The sequence below is a fragment of the Oryza sativa genome, chromosome 1, assembly GCF_034140825.1.
Source record: "Oryza sativa Japonica Group chromosome 1, ASM3414082v1".
Taxonomy (NCBI): Eukaryota; Viridiplantae; Streptophyta; class Magnoliopsida; order Poales; family Poaceae; genus Oryza; species Oryza sativa.
In genome coordinates this window covers 29,332,965-29,355,256 of record NC_089035.1, presented here as the reverse complement: position 1 = coordinate 29,355,256, position 22,292 = coordinate 29,332,965, and the positions used below count along the sequence as shown (strand labels likewise).

At 40.0% G+C, this 22,292-nt stretch overlaps 3 protein-coding genes across 9 annotated transcripts; 2 read left to right on the top strand and 1 right to left on the bottom strand.

The window, feature by feature from the left end:
• The first annotated feature begins 7,931 nt into the window (after window positions 1-7,931).
• LOC9270375 (putative D-cysteine desulfhydrase 2, mitochondrial) lies at window positions 7,932-11,135 on the top strand. Of its 2 annotated transcripts, XM_015766281.3 has the most exons (6): window positions 7,932-8,287; window positions 8,386-8,428; window positions 8,705-9,019; window positions 9,314-9,443; window positions 9,840-10,019; window positions 10,408-11,135. In XM_015766281.3, exons 1-6 carry the CDS (start codon window positions 7,961-7,963, stop codon window positions 10,634-10,636), a joined length of 1,224 nt encoding a protein of 407 aa, XP_015621767.1. In that variant the 5' UTR covers window positions 7,932-7,960; the 3' UTR covers window positions 10,637-11,135. The 2 variants fall into 2 exon arrangements, with proteins under 2 accessions (XP_015621767.1, XP_066168599.1); XM_066312502.1 differs by lacking the exon at window positions 8,705-9,019.
• Window positions 10,470-15,038, top strand: LOC4323892 (farnesyl pyrophosphate synthase). 6 transcript variants are annotated; one of them, XM_066312052.1, is made up of 12 exons: window positions 10,470-10,599; window positions 12,180-12,204; window positions 12,312-12,433; window positions 12,531-12,617; window positions 12,959-13,075; window positions 13,156-13,244; window positions 13,381-13,432; window positions 13,843-13,938; window positions 14,044-14,088; window positions 14,177-14,266; window positions 14,347-14,418; window positions 14,752-15,038. In XM_066312052.1, exons 2-12 carry the CDS (start codon window positions 12,180-12,182, stop codon window positions 14,878-14,880), a joined length of 924 nt encoding a protein of 307 aa, XP_066168149.1. In that variant the 5' UTR covers window positions 10,470-10,599; the 3' UTR covers window positions 14,881-15,038. The 6 variants fall into 6 exon arrangements, with proteins under 6 accessions (XP_066168149.1, XP_025876026.1, XP_015621771.1 ...); XM_026020241.2 differs by lacking the exon at window positions 10,470-10,599 and adding an exon at window positions 11,619-11,953 and having other exon boundaries at window positions 13,156-13,229; XM_015766285.3 differs by lacking the exon at window positions 10,470-10,599 and adding an exon at window positions 11,619-11,953 and having other exon boundaries at window positions 12,312-12,446.
• An 819-nt stretch (window positions 15,039-15,857) lies between these two features.
• On the bottom strand, window positions 15,858-20,529 carry LOC4323891 (glycosyltransferase BC10-like). Its single transcript, XM_015765645.3, has 11 exons — window positions 20,229-20,529; window positions 20,009-20,125; window positions 19,801-19,901; window positions 19,139-19,210; window positions 18,947-19,028; window positions 18,774-18,854; window positions 17,872-17,913; window positions 17,414-17,452; window positions 17,118-17,183; window positions 16,871-17,017; window positions 15,858-16,450 (listed from the first exon to the last, which is right to left on the bottom strand). The coding sequence occupies exons 1-11, from the start codon at window positions 20,490-20,492 to the stop codon at window positions 16,283-16,285; spliced, it is 1,179 nt and encodes a 392-aa protein (XP_015621131.1). The 5' UTR covers window positions 20,493-20,529; the 3' UTR covers window positions 15,858-16,282.
• Window positions 20,530-22,292: the final 1,763 nt, after the last annotated feature.

The window sequence follows — 22,292 nt, the reverse complement described above, 5'->3', positions numbered from 1 at the left end:
GACGGTGCGGATGGCAGCGGCGCTTGAGCTCGGCAGCATAGAACATGTCGGAGCTCAAGCGTAGTGACGCGGTAGTCAGCAGCGAGGCCAGCGCAACACTCATGACTATAGAGGCGAGCATGCATTATTCACTCGGTACTCGTCACGGAAAGCCAAGCACCCAAAACCCCAAATCTCCAAAACCTCCCCAATCGGTGGCGGCAACCATGGACACATCCTCCGTATGGTTGTCTCCCACCTCCCTGTCAAGAATGTCACGCTCTCAACTGGCTAGCGCGGCATTTGGCGCTCTACCCTGCTCATCCTCATGGACGCCAACCTCCTTCTCGCCGGATGTCCGACCCTAACACCATGGCTGCATGTGAGGAGGCTCGCTCTATCATCTATGCCGTGGATCCATGGGCTAGAGGGATTGGATACGGTTGAAGAGAGAAGAGGAGAGAGGGAGGAAGAAGACATGGACAATTTGATTAATAAATTTTATAAAATAGGCTAAAAGAGTAAGTAGTGGTATATCTCAAATACACATTGAATTGTAATGGTAATTTTTAAAACTAATAAATTTATAACGATATGGATCCAATTAACCCTTGTTTTTATGATGGAATATGTATAATGTTACTATAATCGACTTTCCTTTAGTTCATGTGGAATTAAGTCCAGGAGATGTTTATGGTCACTCGTACGTAATGCCGTAAAATGTAGAAAAATATTTTTTTGTTGATTTGAAAATTTTAAAATAGCGATGGCCATTCCGTTCTTTTTATATTGGAACATGTAAAAGGTTAAAATTGACTTTCCTTTAATTTATGTGCAATTAATTAAGCCCAGGAGATATTTAGGGTGTGAAACAAAGTAGATTATGTGTGTTGGTTATTTAAAAAATTAGACTAAATTATATACATCGTACATTGACTTGGCATGTGGGTGGAATTTAGAACAAGAACTTTAGAAGTGAGTGTGCTAATGCACGTATAACTTGGTAGATAGGTGCAATCTAGTAAAAAGAACTTAACAAATGAGTGTAGGAGTATAACATCTTGTAAGGTGAGTACGATTTTAATACAATAACTTAATAAATGTTGCAACAACGTTATTATTTCAAGTATTTTTTTACACGTTAGTTTTTAAGTACTTAGTTTATCAATATACTTGTGTGTATGTCTATAAGCATACATAATTTTTGTCATTCAATAATGAAAAAGTCAATTAAATTTTATTGTGTAAAAAAATATTGTATTTCGGTTAAGATTTGAGAAGGTGAAATAAAAAAAATCCAAACCGATGGTGCAAATTGGATAAATAGTGTGATTCCTATAGATTAAAACAAGGATTGTAAGGTCCTATAGATTAAATCAAGTATTGTAAGGTAATATCCTTAATATTGCTATGTAATGGTATATTGGCATCATGAAAAAGTTTGTGGAGCACTCAATAACTAAAACAGCATACGTAGCCAAGTTGTTGCACCAAATTCTAAATCGTCGTTCTTGTACACCTACTGGCCAAGTTGTTGCAGGCCAGTTGTTGCACTTGAATGTTTAATTCCTAAGTTTATATACTAGATCATATCCACTTATCAACTTACACTACAAGAAATTTTTCTATCACCATGAAAATATTGCAACAAAATATTATTTGTAGTAAATGTATTATTCTATTACCATGATCTAACTTTTCGTGCAATTGATAAATTATATTAAAAAAATGTACCATTGTTGTTATAGTTTATTTTTTGTTGCAATATATAGTGGGCTATAGCCACATTGTGACGTGGAAAACTAACATTGCGACATGGCAATTTTATTGCCATAATTTTTATTTTCGTGGAAATTGGCGTAATCTCTTCGTCCATGCTACATTATCGTTGCATTAATAATTTTGAGCACCTCACAGTATGTAATTGTTGTTGGCACAATTATAGTTCCTTGTATTAAGTTTGTTGCAATATAAATTTTCAACATATAAGTTTTAAGGGCTTTAAATTTTCATATTTTCTATACATCCGCCGATAGATTCTTTTGGTTTAAATTAGTCAAATTTTCATATGTTGGATTATGTTGAGAGATGTACTCTCGCCATAAATTTTCCTGTAGTGATAGATGGTTTTTCAAGTAGTGGTTTTTACCGTTAGTACAATTTACTCAAAAAGTAATTATGGTATTTCATTTATCTTAATTCAATTTGGTTATGTCATCTCTCCATCCACAAATAATAGCATTTCTACCTTTTTAAATTCTATACACAAATATATAAGCATTCCTATATTTTTGCTGTTGTGCTTTTCATTAGCTGCTAACCCATATGCACACACCCAAAACATAATTGGCCTGTAAAATGAGGGGTATTATCATAAATAGAAACAAAGAATAACTTTCGTTTGTTTTTATCTTAATCTGTATTTTAAAAAGATAGGAACGCTTATATTTGTGGATGGAGAGAGTAAATAGTTCAACTAACCGATATGATCCAATTAACAATTGCGAATTGAATGAAATGTACTACTGGTATTTTATCAGACCGCATGCATGTAAAGCGCTTGGGGTCACCATATTAATCAACTCTTTCTTTTCCTTCGTGTGCATGTGTGCGTTATATCATATTTTCGCCAACCTTTTCATTTATTTTTTCGTTATCTCTTCTTAATTAAGTTTGGTAAAGATATTCTGTAGAGTGCATTGTTCGATGATTGAGACATATATGATCTTTTGTAGTTCTCGCCTCGAAGGGAAATATGATCGATACCTACAGATCGTCTAATTAATGCCGCCAACTACAATGGTTGGTAAGAGTAGGACGTGGCCTCTCTATTTTATTTGTCCCAACCTATTTTATTTGTCCCAACAAAAGTTGTTTGTACCACCAGTCGGAGATCTATAAGTAGATTTCCTCTGAATTAACAATGATGCGGTGCTGATGCTTGCGTGATGTTGCATTATTAATTGGCAGTGTCACTGAAAATTTCTTATGTCTATAGCTGGTGATTAGCTAGCATAGGCATCATCTCGATCTCCGAATGACAGATAATATAATAAAAGATGATCAAGGAAATTTTTCTCAGCTGTTGTTTTCGGGTGGTCGATTGGTACATGTATGGTAATGGTTGCTTTGCGGTCAAGATGAATAGATATCTGTCAAAAGTAACTTTGATTGCACGCTGATTCCCTTTTGGTGTTTCATCTTCTCTGCCTAGCTCGCGTTGTTGTCGATCGATCGGGTTGGTTGTTCTTGCAACGTAAAGGTTACTACGTGACCAAAAACTGACTCATATCAAACAGACAACGACCAAGGTTGTGAAAGGAACTCTGCTATCTAGGCCAGGACAGCAGCGATTAATTATTCCGACTCGAGTTCAGACTTCAGACTTAAGCTCAACTGAAGTCTAAAGTTTTGTTAGGTGAGGCGAGAACATCAGCTGTTCCATCAGGCATGGGTTGCTGTACTGCCGACCTCGGCTAGTCGATCAGGTGAGACACACGCATGGTCCCTTCGCCCGTGCATCTACCGTACCAACCTCGGCTGAGACCGCATCAGATTTACAAAGAAACGGAAAAATGTGTTCTTGCCTCTTTTATACTTTGTGATTTTATCCTTGTTTCTTAACTGAATCTTGTGTTGCCGATGTTTCGCTTAGAGGACTTAATATAATGGTGTAAAGACATGTATTGCCCTTGCAATTTGTCCCTACTTTCACGATGGATTTGTAATTTTGTCCATGATTTGATATCAAGCCTATTGATATGAATTTTGCTCCTATTTTAGCATGAATTTTTCGCATTGTTAAAGCCATCCTAACAGAATAGGGGCAACCGGGCAAGCATAAGCTTTAGTAAAAAAAATAGGATAAGATTACAAAGTTGGGAAAATAAAGATAAATCACCATTAGAGTTACTAACATGGCTAAGAATACAATTGTCTATATAAGGAATGGTTTGGTTCACATCACATGTTTTTAATATATAACGCAATTGACATTTTGTTGGCATTTTTTAAACAAAATTGAGTTATATATTAAAAAAACGGAGGTAACAGTAGTATACTTGCATTCTCTACGGTTCATCCGGATCGGTAGTCTAGCAGAGGTTGAGTAGCACAAAAGGAATATGGATCATTTGCCGTGTCGCTAACCAAAAGAGGACAATGATAAAAGTGTATAATTAGGCGCACGCCCGACCATTTGATTCATGATCAATAATTTAGATTGAAATGCTACAGTAAATTAATGCATGATTGAACCTGTGAGAGATGTGTATAAGGGTACAAACATATTGTTTTCATGCCAACTGCATATTGTTTTCGTCAACGGGATTTCTCAGATTACTTGCAATCGTATAGACACATCCAGTGGCATATGTATGACTCTTTTCTTATATATAGCTCCAAACAATTGCCCACCACTGATAGTTTGGAAGACCATTATCGAGTATATATATATGAAAATTCTTTGATAGGACGACTTGAAATAGCTCTTTTATTAACGACAACATCTGTTCGTAATGGACGAACCAAGAAAAACTAGTTCTTGGTATGAAGTTTAGGACCACTAATTTTTGTCCCATGATAATAAGGCAAAATTGGACACCACCTAGACACTGAAAGACTCCTCTCGATCGGGTAGACAAAGAAAAACCAAAAAGGCACACTGACGAATCTACAGATGTACAAGGAACAAAATGTACCGTACCTTTCCAGGATGCAATAGGCTAGTATTACCCTTAAAAAATGAAAAAAGATGCAATAGGCTACAGTACATAACTGCATTTTTTAGGTATCCATCCAAAATCTCCACGAAAATATTTTTCGGTGCGTGCTTTTGGTGTCAGTATCCTTAAATTTCTTCTCCTTTATGTAAAAAAAATATTTGTAACCATTAACCCAGGGAATACCTTAGTAATACTTATGTATTTTCCTACTGCTTTCAGTCAAATATAATTATTCTGCTTTCTTTTTCTCCAATACAGTTTGATACTTGATAGGGATTTTGCCTTTATATATTCTCAATTTGCACTACTGAAGAATAATGCGCCACATCTTAACTTTGTGGATGTGTCAATCACCTCAGGCGCATAATGTTTTGTTGGTTTATCATGCAAGGAGGAGCATATGAATGCTCGATGTGACCAGCTAATTTAATTTTATTCGTTAGGACTTAAAACTAACGGGGTTTCCTAAAAAAAATAATCAGGGATTTTAGAGGAGTTAACAGGATTTAGTTCAATTCCTCTATTAATTTCTAGCTTCCTCCACTCTAAGGAAGGCCTAAGATGATTTTATTGTATAATTAGGGTATGTTTAGTTGGTGAAATGAAAATTTTTGGGTGTCACATCGGACGTTTGACCAGATGTCGGAAGGGGTTTTCAAACACGAATGAAAAACTAATTTCAACTCACCTAGAAACCGCGAGGCAAATCTTTTGAGCCTAATTAAGCCGTCATTTGCACATGTGGATTACTGTAGCACTTATGGCTAATCATAGACTAATTAGGCTCAAAAGATTTGTCTCGCGATTTACATGCAAATTGTGCAATTAGTTTTTTCTTTTTATCTATATTTAATGCTCTATACATGTGTCTAAAGATTCGATGTGATGTTTTTACGAAAAGTTTTTGGGAACTAAACATGGCCTTAGCATGCATGTTTTAGCCAAGTACTCTCTCCGTCCCAAAATACAAGAGATTTTGGTTGGATGGGACTTTTTGGACAGAGGGAGTAATTCATTTTCATTTCTTAGACAAATCTCTCCATCTCAATTAGTTGGCACCTTTCACTTGGCTGTAAGGTGATTGCCATAGTGCCATCAAAGATCAAGATATGCCAATCAATTAGAGCAATGCTACCGTACTAAATTTTTCTTACTAAACTTTTACTAACAATCATCTCAACCATTTGATTTAAGAAAAAGTTAGGACGTATAGCCTTTTCCAATCAGTTATATGGTCATGTCCACCTCCCTTGTTGTCGTCTCCGACTGGCAGTTTGTTCTACCACTCATTTTTCTAGCATGTAGTAGTAGCTGGAGCCGGAATGTCAGTTCCTTGCGCTTACAACTTGTCATTGAAATTGTAAGTTTGCCTATTGCCATGTTAGTATTCACTTGCATGGCAGCATATGTATGTCACATGCATGATGTCATCATGGCATCATCTCACTGAAATAAATTGTTGACGATGATTGTCTCCTAAGTCTGCATTCTTTTCTTCAATTCTAAACTATAACTTCCTTCTTTTTCATTAACACATTTTTCAAATTGCTGAATTATACTTTTTTTCAAAAAAGAACTTTATATATATATATATATATATATATATATATATATATATATATATATATATATATATATATATATATATATATATATATATATATATATATATATATATATATATATATATATATATATATATATATATATATATATATATATATATATATATATATATATATATATATATATATATATATATATATATATATATATATATATATATATATATCTTTAAAAATCAAATAAACATATTTTTTAAATTGTAATAACTAATACTCAATTATTTATGTGCTAATAATTTATCTCACTTTGCGTGCTAATGAAAAGCTAAATTAAGTTGGAGATTCAAACGTACCCTAAGTCCTAACAAAGTTCATTTGGTATGCACGTTAACGTTCGATTTGCATAGGTTATATTGATCTTAATTTGGAATTATTCCCTATAGATCTTTAGAAAAAAAGGTCTTAATGGCAAATCAAATATTGTCGTGAAATGTAGTGCATGTTAGGACCAAAGTATAATGAGACTATTTACTGTTGGTATTGCTGTAGAAGTTATGGGTTAGCTCTAGGGGTGAAAACAGTATGGAAACTTCCGGCTACCGTTTCCAGTTTGCACCAACCGTTTTAGTCGGTTTCAGTAACCGACGGTGGCGGAAATGGAAACGGTAATATCTTCTGGAAATGGTAGCGGAAATGGGACGGGCTTTTTCCGACCGTTTTATCGGTAACCATATTTGTATGGTAATTTCCGTTAAAATTCCGAAAAGAATCCGAAAGTTCCCCAGCGGCTCAGCCAGCCCAACCCATCGGAAGCCTATGAATGAAGAAAGCTTGGTAGGCTTGCAGCCTATAAAAAAGTGGAAGTGACTAGGGAAAATATTGTTAACCCTATGACGTTGCATGTGGATTTTGCTGAACTTTGGTCTTCTCAACTTATCGATGTTGAAGCATTGTTGAACTTTGTTTATATTGTTTGTCAAACTTATTATCATATCATTAATTATCATATAACGGTGTTATGTGGAGTGTGATGATGCAAGAATAAAGTTAAAAAATATCTACGTGCATAGTTAAATGTGTGCTATGCCACACTCCGCTAATTTCGACATGAATTTTTGACTTTCGAGTTTCGACCAATATCGGTATATTCCGTTCCGATGATCCCGTTTCCGATATACCAATATTACCGATATCGTTACCATTTCCGGGTCTACCGTTCCGATTTCGTTTTCAAGAAAAAAAAAGAAAATGAAAACGGTATAGGGTTTTTCCAACCGTTTTCATCCCTAGTTAGCTCCATGGTTTGTAGACTTGTAGTTGTATGTCTAAGAGAATGGTTTCCAAATTTTCTAGTTTATCCACTCACCGAAAAGAAAAAAAATATGGTGTATCGTGAGACCTGAGATACCAATATATCAGACATATTTAGCGAGCTTCTTATAATCAAAACCTTCATCCAGATCTTGAGAAATATATTTACAGAATTTTTTTAAAAAAGAAACTAAGAGTTATTTTTTAGCTTCTCCAAATTCTCGTAAACTGGTTATCAATTAGTAGTTGCTACTCCGAACAACACCCAATCAGGACCGTAATGTCTCACGTACCAACACTCCATGTTCTCCGCCAACGCTTCATGAAGGCGTACTTTGACTTTACGTGACCCGTCCCCGGCCGCCATCTGCCCATCTCCTCATGCGGCCATCGCCGGCGCTCGCCGGCGGCGGCAGGACGGTCGCAAATCTTCTCTCCGCCACGGAGTGGATGCTTCCTTCTCCGGCCACCCAAGTCCACACCATCTCCGTCCTCCCCTCCCACTCACCGCCGTCCCCTCCTCACCACTTCGCGTTCTCCAACCTCACCACCGCGCCTAAGCGCAACGGAGGCAAGGGGGAAGAGGAGGGCCGCCCAAGGTTCGAGGTGGTGCGCGACGATCTCCTCCACCCGCTCGCCAATGGCAACAAGGCCCGCAAGCTCGACGCCCTCCTGCCGCTCCTGCGCCGCCGCGGCGCTACTGACGTTGTCCGTGCTCACCGTTGCATTCCCCTTCACCCAGCCTTGATCACATCTTGTTTTTCAAATCTGATGGTATCTTCACTGTTCTGGACTTCGGATTGCAGGTGACTTGTGGGGGTTGCCAGAGCGCCCATGCTGCGGCCACTGGTGAGATATGGATTACCCATTTTGTTTTTCTTCATTCCACTTGAATCTGTGTGTAATTTCCAGTTCATTCTTTACATGAGCTATGACCTTATAAGCCTTGGTAAACGATCCCAATGCATCCCTGCAAAATTGCTCTCTAGGTCATGCAGATTTGTCCCTTGATTAGCGCGCTGATATAGTGAATGTGCTGCTTTTCTTTCTTGAATTCGGTTGAGTCCAACGAAAATGTTGCTTTGCTCATAGCATTCACTTTTTTTTTTTCATTTACTGCATTAGCGGTCCACTGTGCTGAGTGGGGAATGAGGCCACACATATTGCTGAGAGGTGAACAGCCAGATATCCCGACAGGCTACAATCTTATCTCTTTGATGTTTGGCAATGTGGCTTATGCCTCTCGGTCAGTGTACGCACACAGAGATGAAATGCTTTACAATCACGCCAGAAAAGTTGCAGGCACAGGTGGTACAGTGTTGTGGGCTGATGATATTAGCAAAGAGGATTTTGTTTTAGATGAAGATAATGGTTGTGAAATTGGTTCGAGAAGAGTAGTTATTATTAAGGAAGGGGCTGGTGACGTCCAAGCATTGCTAGGTAAGTAATGGACTGTTTTTGCCCTGAACTCCTGATTTTAGTTCCGTTCATCAGTAAAAATAAATTTTCGACAACAGAATAATCTAATACCCATAACTTAGAATGCATGTGTCCTTGTATTGCTATATTTGCTTATAGGTTGAAAATTTTCACTTTGAGTATTAGGATCAGGGCAGTCAATTTTGCTTTCACAGTATGTTGTTTTCTTATTCACTTGTTAATCTGAAACCTTTAACTTGGGCCCCAAAGAAAAGGGAATCTTGCATATTTCACATGGCTTTGTTGTACCTTCAGGTGTTATTCGGCTAGTGGAGTACCTTTACAATCTGTCGTCATTTCATAAACATGAGAATGTTCATGTCGTGGTAGATGCTGGGACAGGCACAACAGCTGTGGGGTTAGCTCTTGGAGCGGTATGTCTAGGGTGCGTTTGTTAATACTACTTGCATATTATGCTGCCAGAATAAATTGAGAGTTATCATTACAGCTTTTGTACACTTTGAACTTTTGAGAGTTTCTAATGGTATTACAGGTATCATGATTTTCCATTTCTTTTATATAAAGGCTTTGTTGTTGGAGATACTTTTGGAATATCTAAAGCACAACAATGAGAACAGTTCTTGCACTTGATCTATCAAAGAAAAATTGGGATAAATTAATGTCTCTGATGACAAATGTGGTGCATTTTAACTTGGTCAAGCAATACTAATTAAAAATCGTGTCAATCAAAATGTTCATCACCTAGTATTTCCATGTCTATGTTGTTGCTTTCTCCATCCATCTTTGCTAGAGATCACAGTTTTTCTCACGATCCTTGCAGATTGCATTGGAGAGTAACTGCTGTCATGCTTGCTGACACACTCGAAAGATATAAAGAACGAGAGAAGTCCTTAATATCTGACTTTAAGAAGCTTTGCCATAACAACTACCATGAAATGGTGGGAGAAAATGATATTGGTGACAGTTTAGTTGAATGGGTGGAACGATTTTCACCAAGACGGTATGCTTCAATCAATTAATTTAATATGCTGCATTTTACTGAGCATTCATTTTATTCAATACATGCTGCTTTCTCAAGTGTTTCTGCAATACAATGTTGTCTTGGGTCATTTTCAAGGCATGTCACTATAAATTACAGAACATTCTGGACGTATTCATGATTTTGTAATTTGAGGGTGTTCATTTACTAAGTACTAGTTTCCTTATTAGTATCTAGTAATTTTCTTGGTAATATTATAGTCGGCGGTTGAAGTGGACTTGATGTTCTGATTATTATTTGTTTTGGTGAATAATTATGTCCTTCTCATGCCTTTAGTTCTTGCTATTAGAATCTTTAGAATTTGCGTTCGAATACTGATTTTTCTTGGGGCCTTTTTTTTTTTGTTCAGATTTGGCAAGGTGCTGAACGGTGAAATTGCATTATGCCGCCAGATTGCGCAGCAAACTGGTATCCTGTTGGATCCAATGTACACCTTAGCTGGTTGGGAGCAAGCTGTGGATCTATGTGTTGGAGACAGTAGAACCAAAGTGGTGATGATCCATACGGGAGGAACGCTTGGCTTCTGCGGATTGGCGCAGCGGTACTCATCGCACTTCACCTCGGATGAGCAAACTTAGGCCCTGTTTCTTTTAGCTTAGGATTATTATAATCCAGATTATTAGGAGTAAGCTAAAAGATAGCTTATTATAATCTGATAAGCTCATTTAGGTGAGCTTTTTCTAGATTATTGGGTGAAAAATTACCCATCATGCCACCCCACTCCCTCTTTAGACTTGCAAACCCAATAATCTAGGCTCTAATAATCTAGGAAAGAAACAACTAACCACTTATTCTACTACAGATTATAACAATCTAGATTATAGTAATCTGACTCAATAATCTAGATTATAATAATCCCAAGCTAAAAGAAACAGGGCCTTAACCAGGCCAACCTTACTGCAAGAGTGCAATTGCATTTTTACCTCTATTTATCCTCCTTTTTTAAGTCCTTTTGCCACTTCCCAGGGCTAGAGAGGTACTACTTTTGTATACGAGTCAGAATTGCTTGAATAGTCAGAACTCTGAAACTCTGAATTGAATTGCCTAAGCCACACTCCAGAACAGACAATTTCATCCTGCTGATCTATTGTGATTACCCATCAAATTCATGGTCTTTGGCTGAATCTGCTTCCCATTTTCATCTGAAGATTGAAACATACGCACGCTGAAACGCCGTAACTCTGATGGTAGTGCAGTGCAGGTATAGTTCTGAAGTCTGAAATCCTTGCGGTCCTTCACCGCCTCTGGATCCCGCGCAGGGAAAGTAGTGGTGGAGACGCGGGCGATTTTTCCCGCCGGGGTCGAGACAGACAGTCCTTTCAGGCGGGGACAGACCACGTCGCCGTCTGATCGCGAGGCGTCGAGAACGACGACGCCGCCAACGACGTCGTCGACGACCCCACGAGAGCGCGGCCGCCGGTGTCGCTCGCTCCAGTCCACCCACGCACGCACGCACGGCACGTTGGCGCGCGCACGGCGTGACGAATCGGAGAAACCGCAGCAAATTTCTCGACGCAACGCGACACGACGTATACGTCACGACCCCCACCGCGCGAGATCGATTGGGCCGCGCGCGCGCGCGCCACGCACGCACACCGGACGCAACGCAACGGAAGCCGCCTGCCCCGTCTCGTCGTCGCCATCGGGACGGCTGGGCCGCACGCTGCTCCTCGGTCCTTCGCCGCTCGTCTGCTCTGCCTGCCGCACGCGGACGCGGGTCGGCGCGGCGGAGTGGGGGTCTGGGGTCTATGGCCGCCGCGGGTGCGGGGGCGAGCGGACCGGCGGCGGAGACAGCGGCCGCGACGTTCCGGCGGGTGTACGGCACACTCAAGGCAGAGCTTCTCAAGGACCCCTCCTTCGACTTCAACGACGACGCCATCCAATGGCTCGAGAGCGTCAGTGCAACTCGTAACTCCTCAAGTTTTTTTTTCTTTTTTTTTGGGGGGCACTGTCCTTAATTAGATAAACTACAATACATGAAATATTTGATGTTTTTTGTCTCTTTAGCTTTGGTACGATCTGCAAGTTGCAACTTCTTCATTGTTTTTTTTTTTGGGTATTAAATGCAATTTGTCAATGTTTAGCTGAAAAAAAAAATCACTGAACCTTATCTCTGAACAGATGCTGGACTACAACGTGCTTGGTGGTGAGAAAAACATGCTATTCAGAAACAATGCGACCAAACCAAACAATGGCACATTGCGATATGGTTGGCAAGTGATTTAGTCATTTAAGATCTCTGCTCTTGTACAGGAAAATTGAACCGTGGCTTGGCTGTTGTTGAGAGCTACAAAATACTGAAAGCTGCTAGCGCAACAGAACCGAGCGAGGAGGAATTGTTTCTTGCATGCATCCTTGGTTGGGGCATCGAATGGGTACATGATACTTGTATGATTTAGTGACCTGGGATTATGAAACAACAATATTAGCAAAATATTTTCTAAACTTTTTTGTTCTTTGAGTAACCTGCAGCTTCAGGCCTATTTTCTGGTTCTTGATGATATAATGGATAACTCACAAACTCGACGAGGAAAACCCTGTTGGTTTAGGCTTCCCAAGGTTTGTCAAGTAGGATTAACTTGTCCACATAGAAATGTCCTTGTGTTACTGTAGATTCTCGAGTGTTGTTAAAATGTTATGATTGTACTCCAACTAAACAAAGGAAAAGGTAAAAATAATAACGGATGATAATATTGTTCTCAGATGCTACTGTTGGCTAAATAGCAAGGGGCAGCTCCACACTAGGGATAGGTTTGATCATGGTATTAGCTTGATTATCTAGTAACTAGCATAAGATGCAAGGAATGATATAGATATGTAGATTAATGCTGTTTACAATTTGAGTCCTTTCCTTGTCTTGGTTAAATGGTGATTTAGCTCATATTTTCTACCTTGAGCAGGTCGGCCTCATAGCTATAAATGATGGACTCGTCCTTCGCAGCCAAATTTCAAGGATCTTTAGGCGCTATTTTCGTGGAAAAAGTTACTATGTTGATCTCCTAGATTTATTCAATGAGGTAGTTTTACATTCTTAGGATTTCTCTTATTTGAGAACCAATTTCATTACTGAAGCATAATTTTGTTGCTTCCTCCCTAGGTTGAAATTCAGACAACTTCAGGCCAGTTATTAGATCAAATTACAACAAATGAAGGAAGGAAAGATCTGAACAAGTATAATGTACATGTGTATGCCACTGAATTACGAATTTCTCCATGGTGTCATACTGACATACTGCTTGCTTAGTGCCCTAGAAGGCAGTTGTTTGTCAGTTTCATTTTTACTCTTCTTGCTTGATAATAATCATTTTTGAATTTTATGCAGATATAGGCGCATTGTGGAATATAAGACAGCTTACTATTCATTTTATTTGCCGGTAAAAATGAATGACTCCCATATAATATTTTGAAACTTTTATAGCATCAATTCAGGCTGTTGCTCGTCGATTTCTTCAAACTGAGAAAATGTTTCCGCTTTTGCTGCCCCTTGGGGAAATGTTTTATACTTTTCATGAATACTTACACTGTTCCAATATGTGGCTAATCAAAGTAAACTTAGAAATCTAATTCAAATGATCAGCTTTCGCTGTACCATGACTCATGACTCATGAGCATGGTTCCTCACAAACAGGGGTACATATAGCTCAGAATGAAACTTGATAGTCCTAGAAACAACTTCTTGTAATTCATCTTGTGGAAAAATGCTTGTGCACATGTCGTAGTGAGGTTGAGTTTTGTGGTTGTTTTTGTTTGGTATTCACAAGCAAAACTTTTTCAACCTTACAAGGTTGCATGCGCACTGCTGTTGTTTGATGAGAGTTTGGACAATTATGCTCAAGTGAAGCATATCCTAGTTGAGATGGGTGTTTACTTTCAAAGCCAGGTAAGATCATCTTGATGTTTCGTTCTCTTTTCCACTTGAATGCTTCTCTTCTTGGTTTTTCTGTTTTCATTCATATCAGTATCGCTAGTAAGGTTTTCTTTCCAGGATGATTATCTGGACTGTTTTGGTGAACCAGAAATTATTGGCAAGGTAAGTACACTCCTGCAGTACTATCACAAGTTTCATAGTACACTATCAAATGTTCTTTGGACTTGATCCCCAAGCAATCTTACCACAGATAGGAAGTGACATTGAAGATTTCAAGTGTTCTTGGCTATTTGTTCAAGCACTTGAGCGCGCTGATGAGAAACAAAAAGGAGTCTTGTTTGTAAGGCCCCCGCGCAGTACTAAACTGTATCTTTGCATAGTTAAGCATGACGTCTTATTCTGTGAATGGCATGATTGCAGGAAAATTATGGGAAATCAGATCCAGCTTGTGTTGCCAAAGTGAAGGATCTATATAACGAACTTCATCTCCAGGTGTTCCCCCATTATTTTTGTTTTCTTTTAAAATATTTTTTATACATAAAATGGTTTTTTGTTTTCCATTTTGTCGTTCAATGTTGAAAAATATGTCTTTTTTTTCTTAAGATGGTATAATCCAGCCAAGTTTCAGCCTTCAATCCTTGATTTTGAATGTTCGACTTTTTACAAAAAGATGCAATGAAGCCTTGATATTATATGCAACCGAGACGCTTACCCAAAAAATGCTGTGATCTGTATCTGTTTACTCATTTCTTTCTGCAGTTGCCGCGTGCTTTCCTGCCATGACAAATTCATTTATCATACCTGATTTTTTTTTAAATCTTTCAGCGGGTGTTTTCTGAGTATGAAAGGGAGAGCTATGAAAAGCTGATCTCAGCCATCGAAGCACAACCGAATGAAGCAGTACGAGCGGTTCTGAAATCTTTTCTGCACAAGATCTACAAGAGGAGCAAGTAGAACACGGCTGAAAAATAAGGCCAATTTTGGCATCTCGTGGATTATTCTGGTTCTTGGCTTCTTGTTGGGATGTATAGCATAGGTGTGATAGGTTTCTAACTTCTGGGACTTTGCAACGAGGAACGTGCCTGATAAATAAGAAAAATAGTTTCTCATTATATGTTCCATGGATCATATGGCTAGCAGGATATTTCGTATTGCACAACATGACCAGTGTGCTGAACAGCTTGGCGATTACAGAAAAAAATTTGAGAATATATTTTCTTTTTAAATATTTGCATTTATATACATGCATAGGAATAATTTGTAAAAATATACCTCTTCCGCACAGTGTTAACGCGGGATCGCTATGTAATCACAGCATCAATACGCGGTCAGATCGTTCAGCGCGGCACGGCTTCGATCCCGCGGGACGGATGCGCGGAACCGCGGTCCCGCGGAACCATAGTGCGGCACCGACGAGCGGTACCGCAGAACCATCCCGCGGCACCGGCGCAGACCAGCGCTCCCGCATGCCAGTGGTGCGGCACCAATTACTTAATTAACCTAATTAATCACACTGGCCTTAATCAAAGCAAATCAAAGCAAATAATATATATAGCTAAGCAGCTGCGCAAGCTAGCTTCCTCTGCTAAGCAGCCGGTGCCGCGCCATGGTTACGCGGGACCGCGTTCTCCACCACGCTCCCGCGTGACAGGGCAGCGCGATCGACCCTATTCCGCGCTTCCGACCTGCGGAACCGAAGCTATGTCGCGTGTTTGTAACGGTCCCACGTTCCCATCATGCGGGAGAGGTATATTTTTACAAATCATTCCCATGCATATATATAAACATAAAATATTAAATAAAAAGGTATATTTTCAATTTTTATTCGGCGATTACATCTATTCCCTGCTTGCATAAGTTGCATAATACTATGAGATTAAACTTGTAACAGATAAATTGCTGGGATGTTTTTCTCTTGCGGAAAAATGGAATAACAAAAAATATTTTCTTTGTACTTTATTAAATTTGTTAATGTGTATATGATCATTTATCAAGATATTGTTACAGCTTTCCTATCCTGTAATTAGTAAATACCATCGGGAGAAGGGTTGAGCATTCTTCATTCTTCGTCACAAGATACCTGATCTGATCCTGCCTCATTCTGTCGTTGGATATTGCAATGTAGCCGAGCTGACAAGCTCCAAAACTGATGCTCTGTACATCAAACCTCTTCTGTCCCAGTGGTCTATGCACAAATCTGAACACTATCAATAATAATACACTATGGTACTCCGGTCGCTCCGCAGATTCAGCTGCAGATGCTACTGAACCTAATGATGCTGATGGACTATAAACTATGGCCGGCCATGATAAACTAAAAATGAGAACTCGTGTGATCAAAATTTTGTAGTAATAGTTAAGCCAGTAGAGCAGATTTTAGTGGACCGACCGTCCCAGCCTCTAATAGATGCATGGCTGCACTGTAGGAGAACTTCCTGGCAAATAGGAAACATGGAACGGATGTAGTATTGCATTGGCACCACTCAGTTCTGTGCTCCATCTGATAATTCACATGATCAATACCCTGTAAAATGCAGCAAACTTTAAGTGAGAATCAATTAACAGAATAACGTGCCATAGAAGGTAGAGGTCCTGCACTACAGGATGCGGTGTCTGACTTTATTCTTAGGAATAGAATTTAACATCAGGTAGTATAGACAGGGAAACCAGTCAACATAAACATGGAAACACATTCCTTGTAACAAAGGTTGGAGTTCGCAAACTGGAAAGGACCTCTGCTATGCAGATACATGTTTCTGAGTAGATTAGTTCTTTATTCAGGACAAAACAAGGAGAATTGATTACACTATCTAAATTGAATTTCCTACGAGATGGACAGGTTGTGAGGCAAACAAGTGAGATAGAACACTAGAGCTTTTTTATCATTCACAAGCCAACTGAAAAAGAAAAAAAAAGATGACAAAACAAAATCCACAGATATTACCTTAATTGAATTGATTTGCTCAGGACTTGCTGACTCATACTCAAATGTCATTGGATGCCAAGTCATTTTGTCTTTAGGATCTGAGGACTGGTTCCATGATGTATATGTCAAAGTTCTTCTTTCCAGTTCATTTTCATGTCCATTGATCTACAAAGTTAAAAGAATGGGAAACATTATGAATTGTTGTGAAGAACATACGATTATGTCCTGCAGTCTGCAAATCAATATCAACAATAACAAGCCTTACTGAAAATAATGTCTGCACATAGTGTTCATCTGGAATGCAATCATGCTCCATTCGAGTAGATCCTTTCTGCAAGGTTTAGCATGGATATCATGTCTCAGTGAAGAGCTCAATTGCAAGAAACTTTTGTGATGTGAGCAACAGCTTGAAATTGACGGTAGCATTTCATATGCAAACATATGAACAAGTTTGACAATCTGAACTTCCATTTGTCAAATAAATATATGAAAGTTCCATCTGAATGCGTGCTTGACATCTTGAGAATAGATAAAAGAGAATGTGACCGGTTGAAACTTTACCGATATCTGCTTTCGACGAAGTCCAAATCCTAATCTTCGCTGCAAGAGAAGCATAATACTTAATAAGTGCAACAATCGTAGGTATTGATAAATATAATTAATTCAGGGAACAACAGTACTATTGGGTACATAATGAAACATTCCTTAGAAGGGTGTAAAAATGAGATAAATCATTTGATTTTGGTGATCAAGAGAAAACAAAAAAGACTATTCGTATTCACATCATATAAAACTACATGTCAGACAGCAGAATAAAAACTCGCTTTAGTTATCATTGAGCGAAGGATAGTATTACATATGAAAAGTTGTTTATACCTACGGTAAAGAAATGGTGTCACTTAAGAATTGGAAGACAAAGTCAATGATTGTTATTATACATGATATTAGCCAATGTATGTTAAAATGATCCTCTCTTCAAACTAGACTGAAAAGGAATCCAAATTAAACTAAACACTTACATAATTAGGCTTCTGTCCAAGCAAAGCCTTAGTTACTACCATCTGCAACAATCAGGTCAAATTCAATAGAATCGTTAGTGCTACATATAGAAGAATATGTAGGATTAATGGACCAAAATAAATACGAACAGTTGTCTTAATTCAGCATAAGAACAATTTAACTCCATTCATTTTTTTTTCAGTTTTACACAACTTTTAGAAGTTGGATTAATCTAATGAGAACATAATCAGTTCGCATTGTGCATAAGGACAATTCTACAAGGAACAAACAATTGGCTAAGATAAATATATATATTCTTATCATGCAGTAATTATGTAGCTGGATGATATAGGCTATCAGAAAAAGTATTGCTGATAAAATGTAAATGTATAGCACAAAACCCCCATTCTGAACATATATAGATTTTTTTTTTTGACTGAACTGAACATATATAGATTTGATGGAACTTTTCTCAGACAATTATGCTGCAACTTGGTTGGCATTTTTTTCCCCTAAAAAATAGCATATATATACAGACAAAGCATTGCCATCGAGGCAGCAGAGCACTAGGATACTATCGTTCTTAATTGATTAGATAGTATCATTTGATTATTTAACACTGTAAGGCATCAAATATCTACAAACAAGGGAACAGAAAACTAGTCTCACATTCACATCCCATATAAGCAAGCCACATACCTACTAACATGTTTGCTAAACAAGTTGAAGTTCAAGTCACAAAGGTTCTAACATTTACAGCAGAAATTTGAGGGAAATTGAAAAGGATACTTGGAACAGACTAGTAACCTGGTTAATAACTAATTTTCTTGAAATGGGTTAACATGTGAAGGATTGAAAAGGACTAAATCAAGCTAAGCAAGTACTCCAATGTCGAAAAGAATAAACTCAAAAGGCAATATACCTTGCAATGCCTTCTGAATACTTGCAAGACAAGTTTGTCGCCAACGACTACTTCTGCATGTCTTCTGGTCAATGCTACCCACTGAAATGAGAGGATAGATGGTTCAGTGTAAAACTCTGAATAAAAATGAAATACTGATTACAAGAACAAGAATGGCAAGAAATTACAGAAACCTGTGATCCTTTCCTCCATTTGTCCTTTAGGATAACAGGAGACATGCTTGGATTGTAACGCTTCTCGGTCTTGTCAACAAAACTGGAAAATATCAACATACTAATTTTGAGAAATAAAAATTGAAATATGGCATGTAGCCTATAGGAACAAACATGAACTTGCAAGATTTCAGATGATCTTTTTACTCTTACCTGTCTACAAAACTTTTAGTCGAAGCCATCAAGTAAGTATATATGTAGCTGAAATTGTACAGAGGAACACAGCTGCAGTAGAAAAGGATATTTTGAAATGTTAATGTTGAAAACGTCTATAAGATGATAAACATTGGTACATAAAAAAAATTGAAATTCAAACTACAACATAAAGACTTAAAGCATACTGACTAGTGGGGAATATGATCAGAATGTCACTCTAACTCTCTCTAACCTATAGAGATGGGTAACACTCATCATGGGAAACTCTTCAAGGTGAGCACCCACAAGGGAAACCAAGAAAAGGCATTCACGGAATTATGGGATGCCTTCACAGTTGCATTTTTTTTTCTAACATTACTTATGAGACCAAGCAAAAGCGAGAGAGCTTCTCAAGAAACCTTAGCAGCACCACAACAGGAAACCACAATCTAAATGCATCACTAAGAAGAATGCCCTCTATAGAGTCCTGCAAAGTACAAACTGGTTCCGTACGAGTTCACTTGCCGATTTGCCATTACTAAACCTTCAGCTATTAAACCAATCACGAGTCTGACAGCCACAGACCACAGTTGAACATTTAATCATGGTCCACTCCCCATAAAATTTGAACTATGTACGAGCAAGAACAGGGCACTCGCATGTGGGGGAATGTACCGTACCTATCAGAGAGCAAAACAAAGCGCTGGTTCGCTGGATCCTCGAGGGCGGCGGCGAACAACATCCTCTCTGCCTCCACCATGGTAGGTTCGCCCCACGCCACCTGCAAGGCACAACCATATTCCTCGCTACTCAAATCGTACCCAGGTCTCATGTCGATACACGCCATCACATCAGAAGCAAGAGATCACGCAAAAGAAATGGCCGAACCTTTACGCTCCTGGCGAGCTGCCGCCCGTAGAAGTACGACGATCCCGTGGTGGTGCGGTCAAGCTGGAAGCCAGGCGCCGAGTGGACGTACACCGAGAACTTGCCCTCCTCGCCGTTCTGCCGAACACCCGGTCGATCAGAACCAATCGAATAGTCAAACAGGGACGAACAAATGAACGAACTAAACGAAAATCAGCGGAGGTGGATGATTGGGGCTCACGCGGAAGAAGGCGTCCCAGAGGAAGTCGAGGGGGACGCCCGCGCGGACGAGGAAGAGGAAGGCGACCCTAGCGGGGCCCCCGGAGGGCGGCGGCGCGGAAGGCGGCGCCGGGAGGGGCTGGGTGCGGAGCAGCGCGGCGAGGAGGAGCAGGAACGAGAGCGGCGCGGCCAGGCGGAGGCAGAGGCGGGCCCGCGCGGCGCGGCGTCCGGCCACCGTGAGGGCCAGCACCGACCCCGCCGACGCCGACCTCTTCGCCGCCGGCATCGTCGGCGTCTTGCGCGGGCGCGGCGTGCGGTGGACCAGCCCACACCGTGGGCCTCGGTGGCATTTAAAAGCGAGCGCGAGGAGAGAGAGAGAGAGAGAGAGAGAGAGAGAGAGAGAGGGGAGATCTCCTTGTGATCGCCGCGGCGGCGGAGAAACGGAGACGTGGGGGGGCGGTGGTGGTGGTGGTGTTGTGTTTTCCCGTAGCTTTTGGTGCGATTTTTGGGCCTCGTGACGCGCGCGGCGTCTGCGTCGTGCGCGGGTGGGTGCGGGGGCCGGTCGCACAGAGGCGAGGCGAGGCGCGGCACGGGCGTGCAAAGTGGCTGGCCAGTCGTGGCTCGGGCCGGTGGGGGATTCGCGATTTCGCGGCGTGGTGGACAGGTGGGACAGGCGGGATCAGCGTCAGTTATGACGGAACTTCCGTTAAGGGCAAGGTGTTACTGCCTCTAGGCTAAAATACAGAGTACTCCCTCTCCCTCTGTTAAAAAAATACCTAGTGCTAAATGTAATAAATCCTTATACCATAAATTTAGATATATCTTTATCCAGATTTCACTTCAGTTCTAAATTTGTTTTTTTTTGGACGGAGGGAGTATTAAGTACTACCTTTGTTTTGCTATATAGCTACCTAATACTGTAATACATATCCAATACTATGAATTTAGACAAGTTACAATATGGCTCATATAGTACTATGGATAAGCTATAGTGATTGATAGTATCAGATGATATCTCATATATTGTATTAGGTACCTCCATTTTAAGACGGGTGGTAGTTTTGGCTCCTTTCAACTGAGTAAATTTAGTGGAATTTTGTATTAAGTAGTACTTAAGAAATTAACTATATTCTATGATTCTTTTTGTAAAATTTTCTGTGTCCTAATGGAACCTTTTAGTTTCACCGATGACCATCGAAAATTATCATTGGTTTTGAGCATGATAATGTGGAGCTTTGCCACTTGTTTTCTTTCTTGATGTCATTATTTTTTGTGTATGTGTGCAGCCCTTGGGTCACTTTTATACCACACAGAACCAATGTTGGCGTTTACCTTCAAGACCACACTGTCCATTCGACGCTAAAAATCAATGGCATGTGGACGGTTGGAACGGCATCATCTGCCATCGTAAGAAAAGAAGAATATATATCACCACAGTCCCTCTCGAATCTTTGGTTTACAAATCAAAAGAGAAGACAAACGTTGCAGGGAGGAACAAATCCAAGGACGGTGCAAGTTCGTTTACCAAGTTCGTCGTTTACCGCGGTGAGAACTGTGCATCCCCACGCCAGCAGTAGCCAGTAGGACCTCTGGAGTCTGCACCTGAGATAAAAGCAGCTGATTATTTTTTTTTCTAAAGAAAAAGGGAGCTGATTAGCATTCTCTAAAACTCCGGAAGCCCGCCTGTCTAGCATTCTCTAAAAAGAGAAAATGCAGGAATGCGGCGATGGTTGTAGAGGAGAAGATGCAGCAATGCACATGGCGCCATCACGCGCGTACAGCGGTACAGGCAAGGCAGACAGGCAGGTAGGGGCAGCCTTGTAGAGGAAGAGAGTCTGTGTCTTGGCCAAACTCTGAAGACTGAAGTCATCGTCCATGCCACCCGTGTTGCCCTGCCGGTTGCCGCTACTTCCTTTCAGCTACCTGCCTCTCGTCTCTCTCCGCCACGTCCACGCCCTTTGCGCATTGCGCGTGGGGGATCTGGACCCGTTCCTGGTTGACTACTTGGCTCGTGAGAAACGGATGTGGCGTCGTTGGCTCGTTTTGCGGTTTCGGCTTCCCTCCCGGTCCCTGTAGAAACTAACGC

What these genes read in the sequence shown, in the direction of transcription:
- LOC4323892 (NM_001424315.1), top strand. Translation starts at nt 11,807, where the DNA reads ATGGCCGCCGCGGGTGCGGGGGCGAGCGGACCGGCGGCGGAGACAGCG. An exon ending in AACAAAAAGGAGTCTTGTTT is followed by an intron (nt 14,267 to 14,346) that starts GTAAGGCCCCCG and finishes GCATGATTGCAG; the next exon opens with GAAAATTATGGGAAATCAGA. An exon ending in ATAACGAACTTCATCTCCAG is followed by an intron (nt 14,419 to 14,751) that starts GTGTTCCCCCAT and finishes TAAATCTTTCAG; the next exon opens with CGGGTGTTTTCTGAGTATGA.
- LOC4323891 (XM_015765645.3), bottom strand. Translation starts at nt 20,492, where the DNA reads ATGCCGGCGGCGAAGAGGTCGGCGTCGGCGGGGTCGGTGCTGGCCCTC. An exon ending in ACTAAAAGTTTTGTAGACAG is followed by an intron (nt 19,029 to 19,138) that starts GTAAGAGTAAAA and finishes GATATTTTCCAG; the next exon opens with TTTTGTTGACAAGACCGAGA. An exon ending in TTGGACAGAAGCCTAATTAT is followed by an intron (nt 17,453 to 17,871) that starts GTAAGTGTTTAG and finishes CTTCTCTTGCAG; the next exon opens with CGAAGATTAGGATTTGGACT.
- LOC9270375 (XM_015766281.3), top strand. Translation starts at nt 7,961, where the DNA reads ATGCGGCCATCGCCGGCGCTCGCCGGCGGCGGCAGGACGGTCGCAAAT. An exon ending in GCCGCGGCGCTACTGACGTT is followed by an intron (nt 8,288 to 8,385) that starts GTCCGTGCTCAC and finishes TTCGGATTGCAG; the next exon opens with GTGACTTGTGGGGGTTGCCA. An exon ending in TGACGTCCAAGCATTGCTAG is followed by an intron (nt 9,020 to 9,313) that starts GTAAGTAATGGA and finishes TTGTACCTTCAG; the next exon opens with GTGTTATTCGGCTAGTGGAG.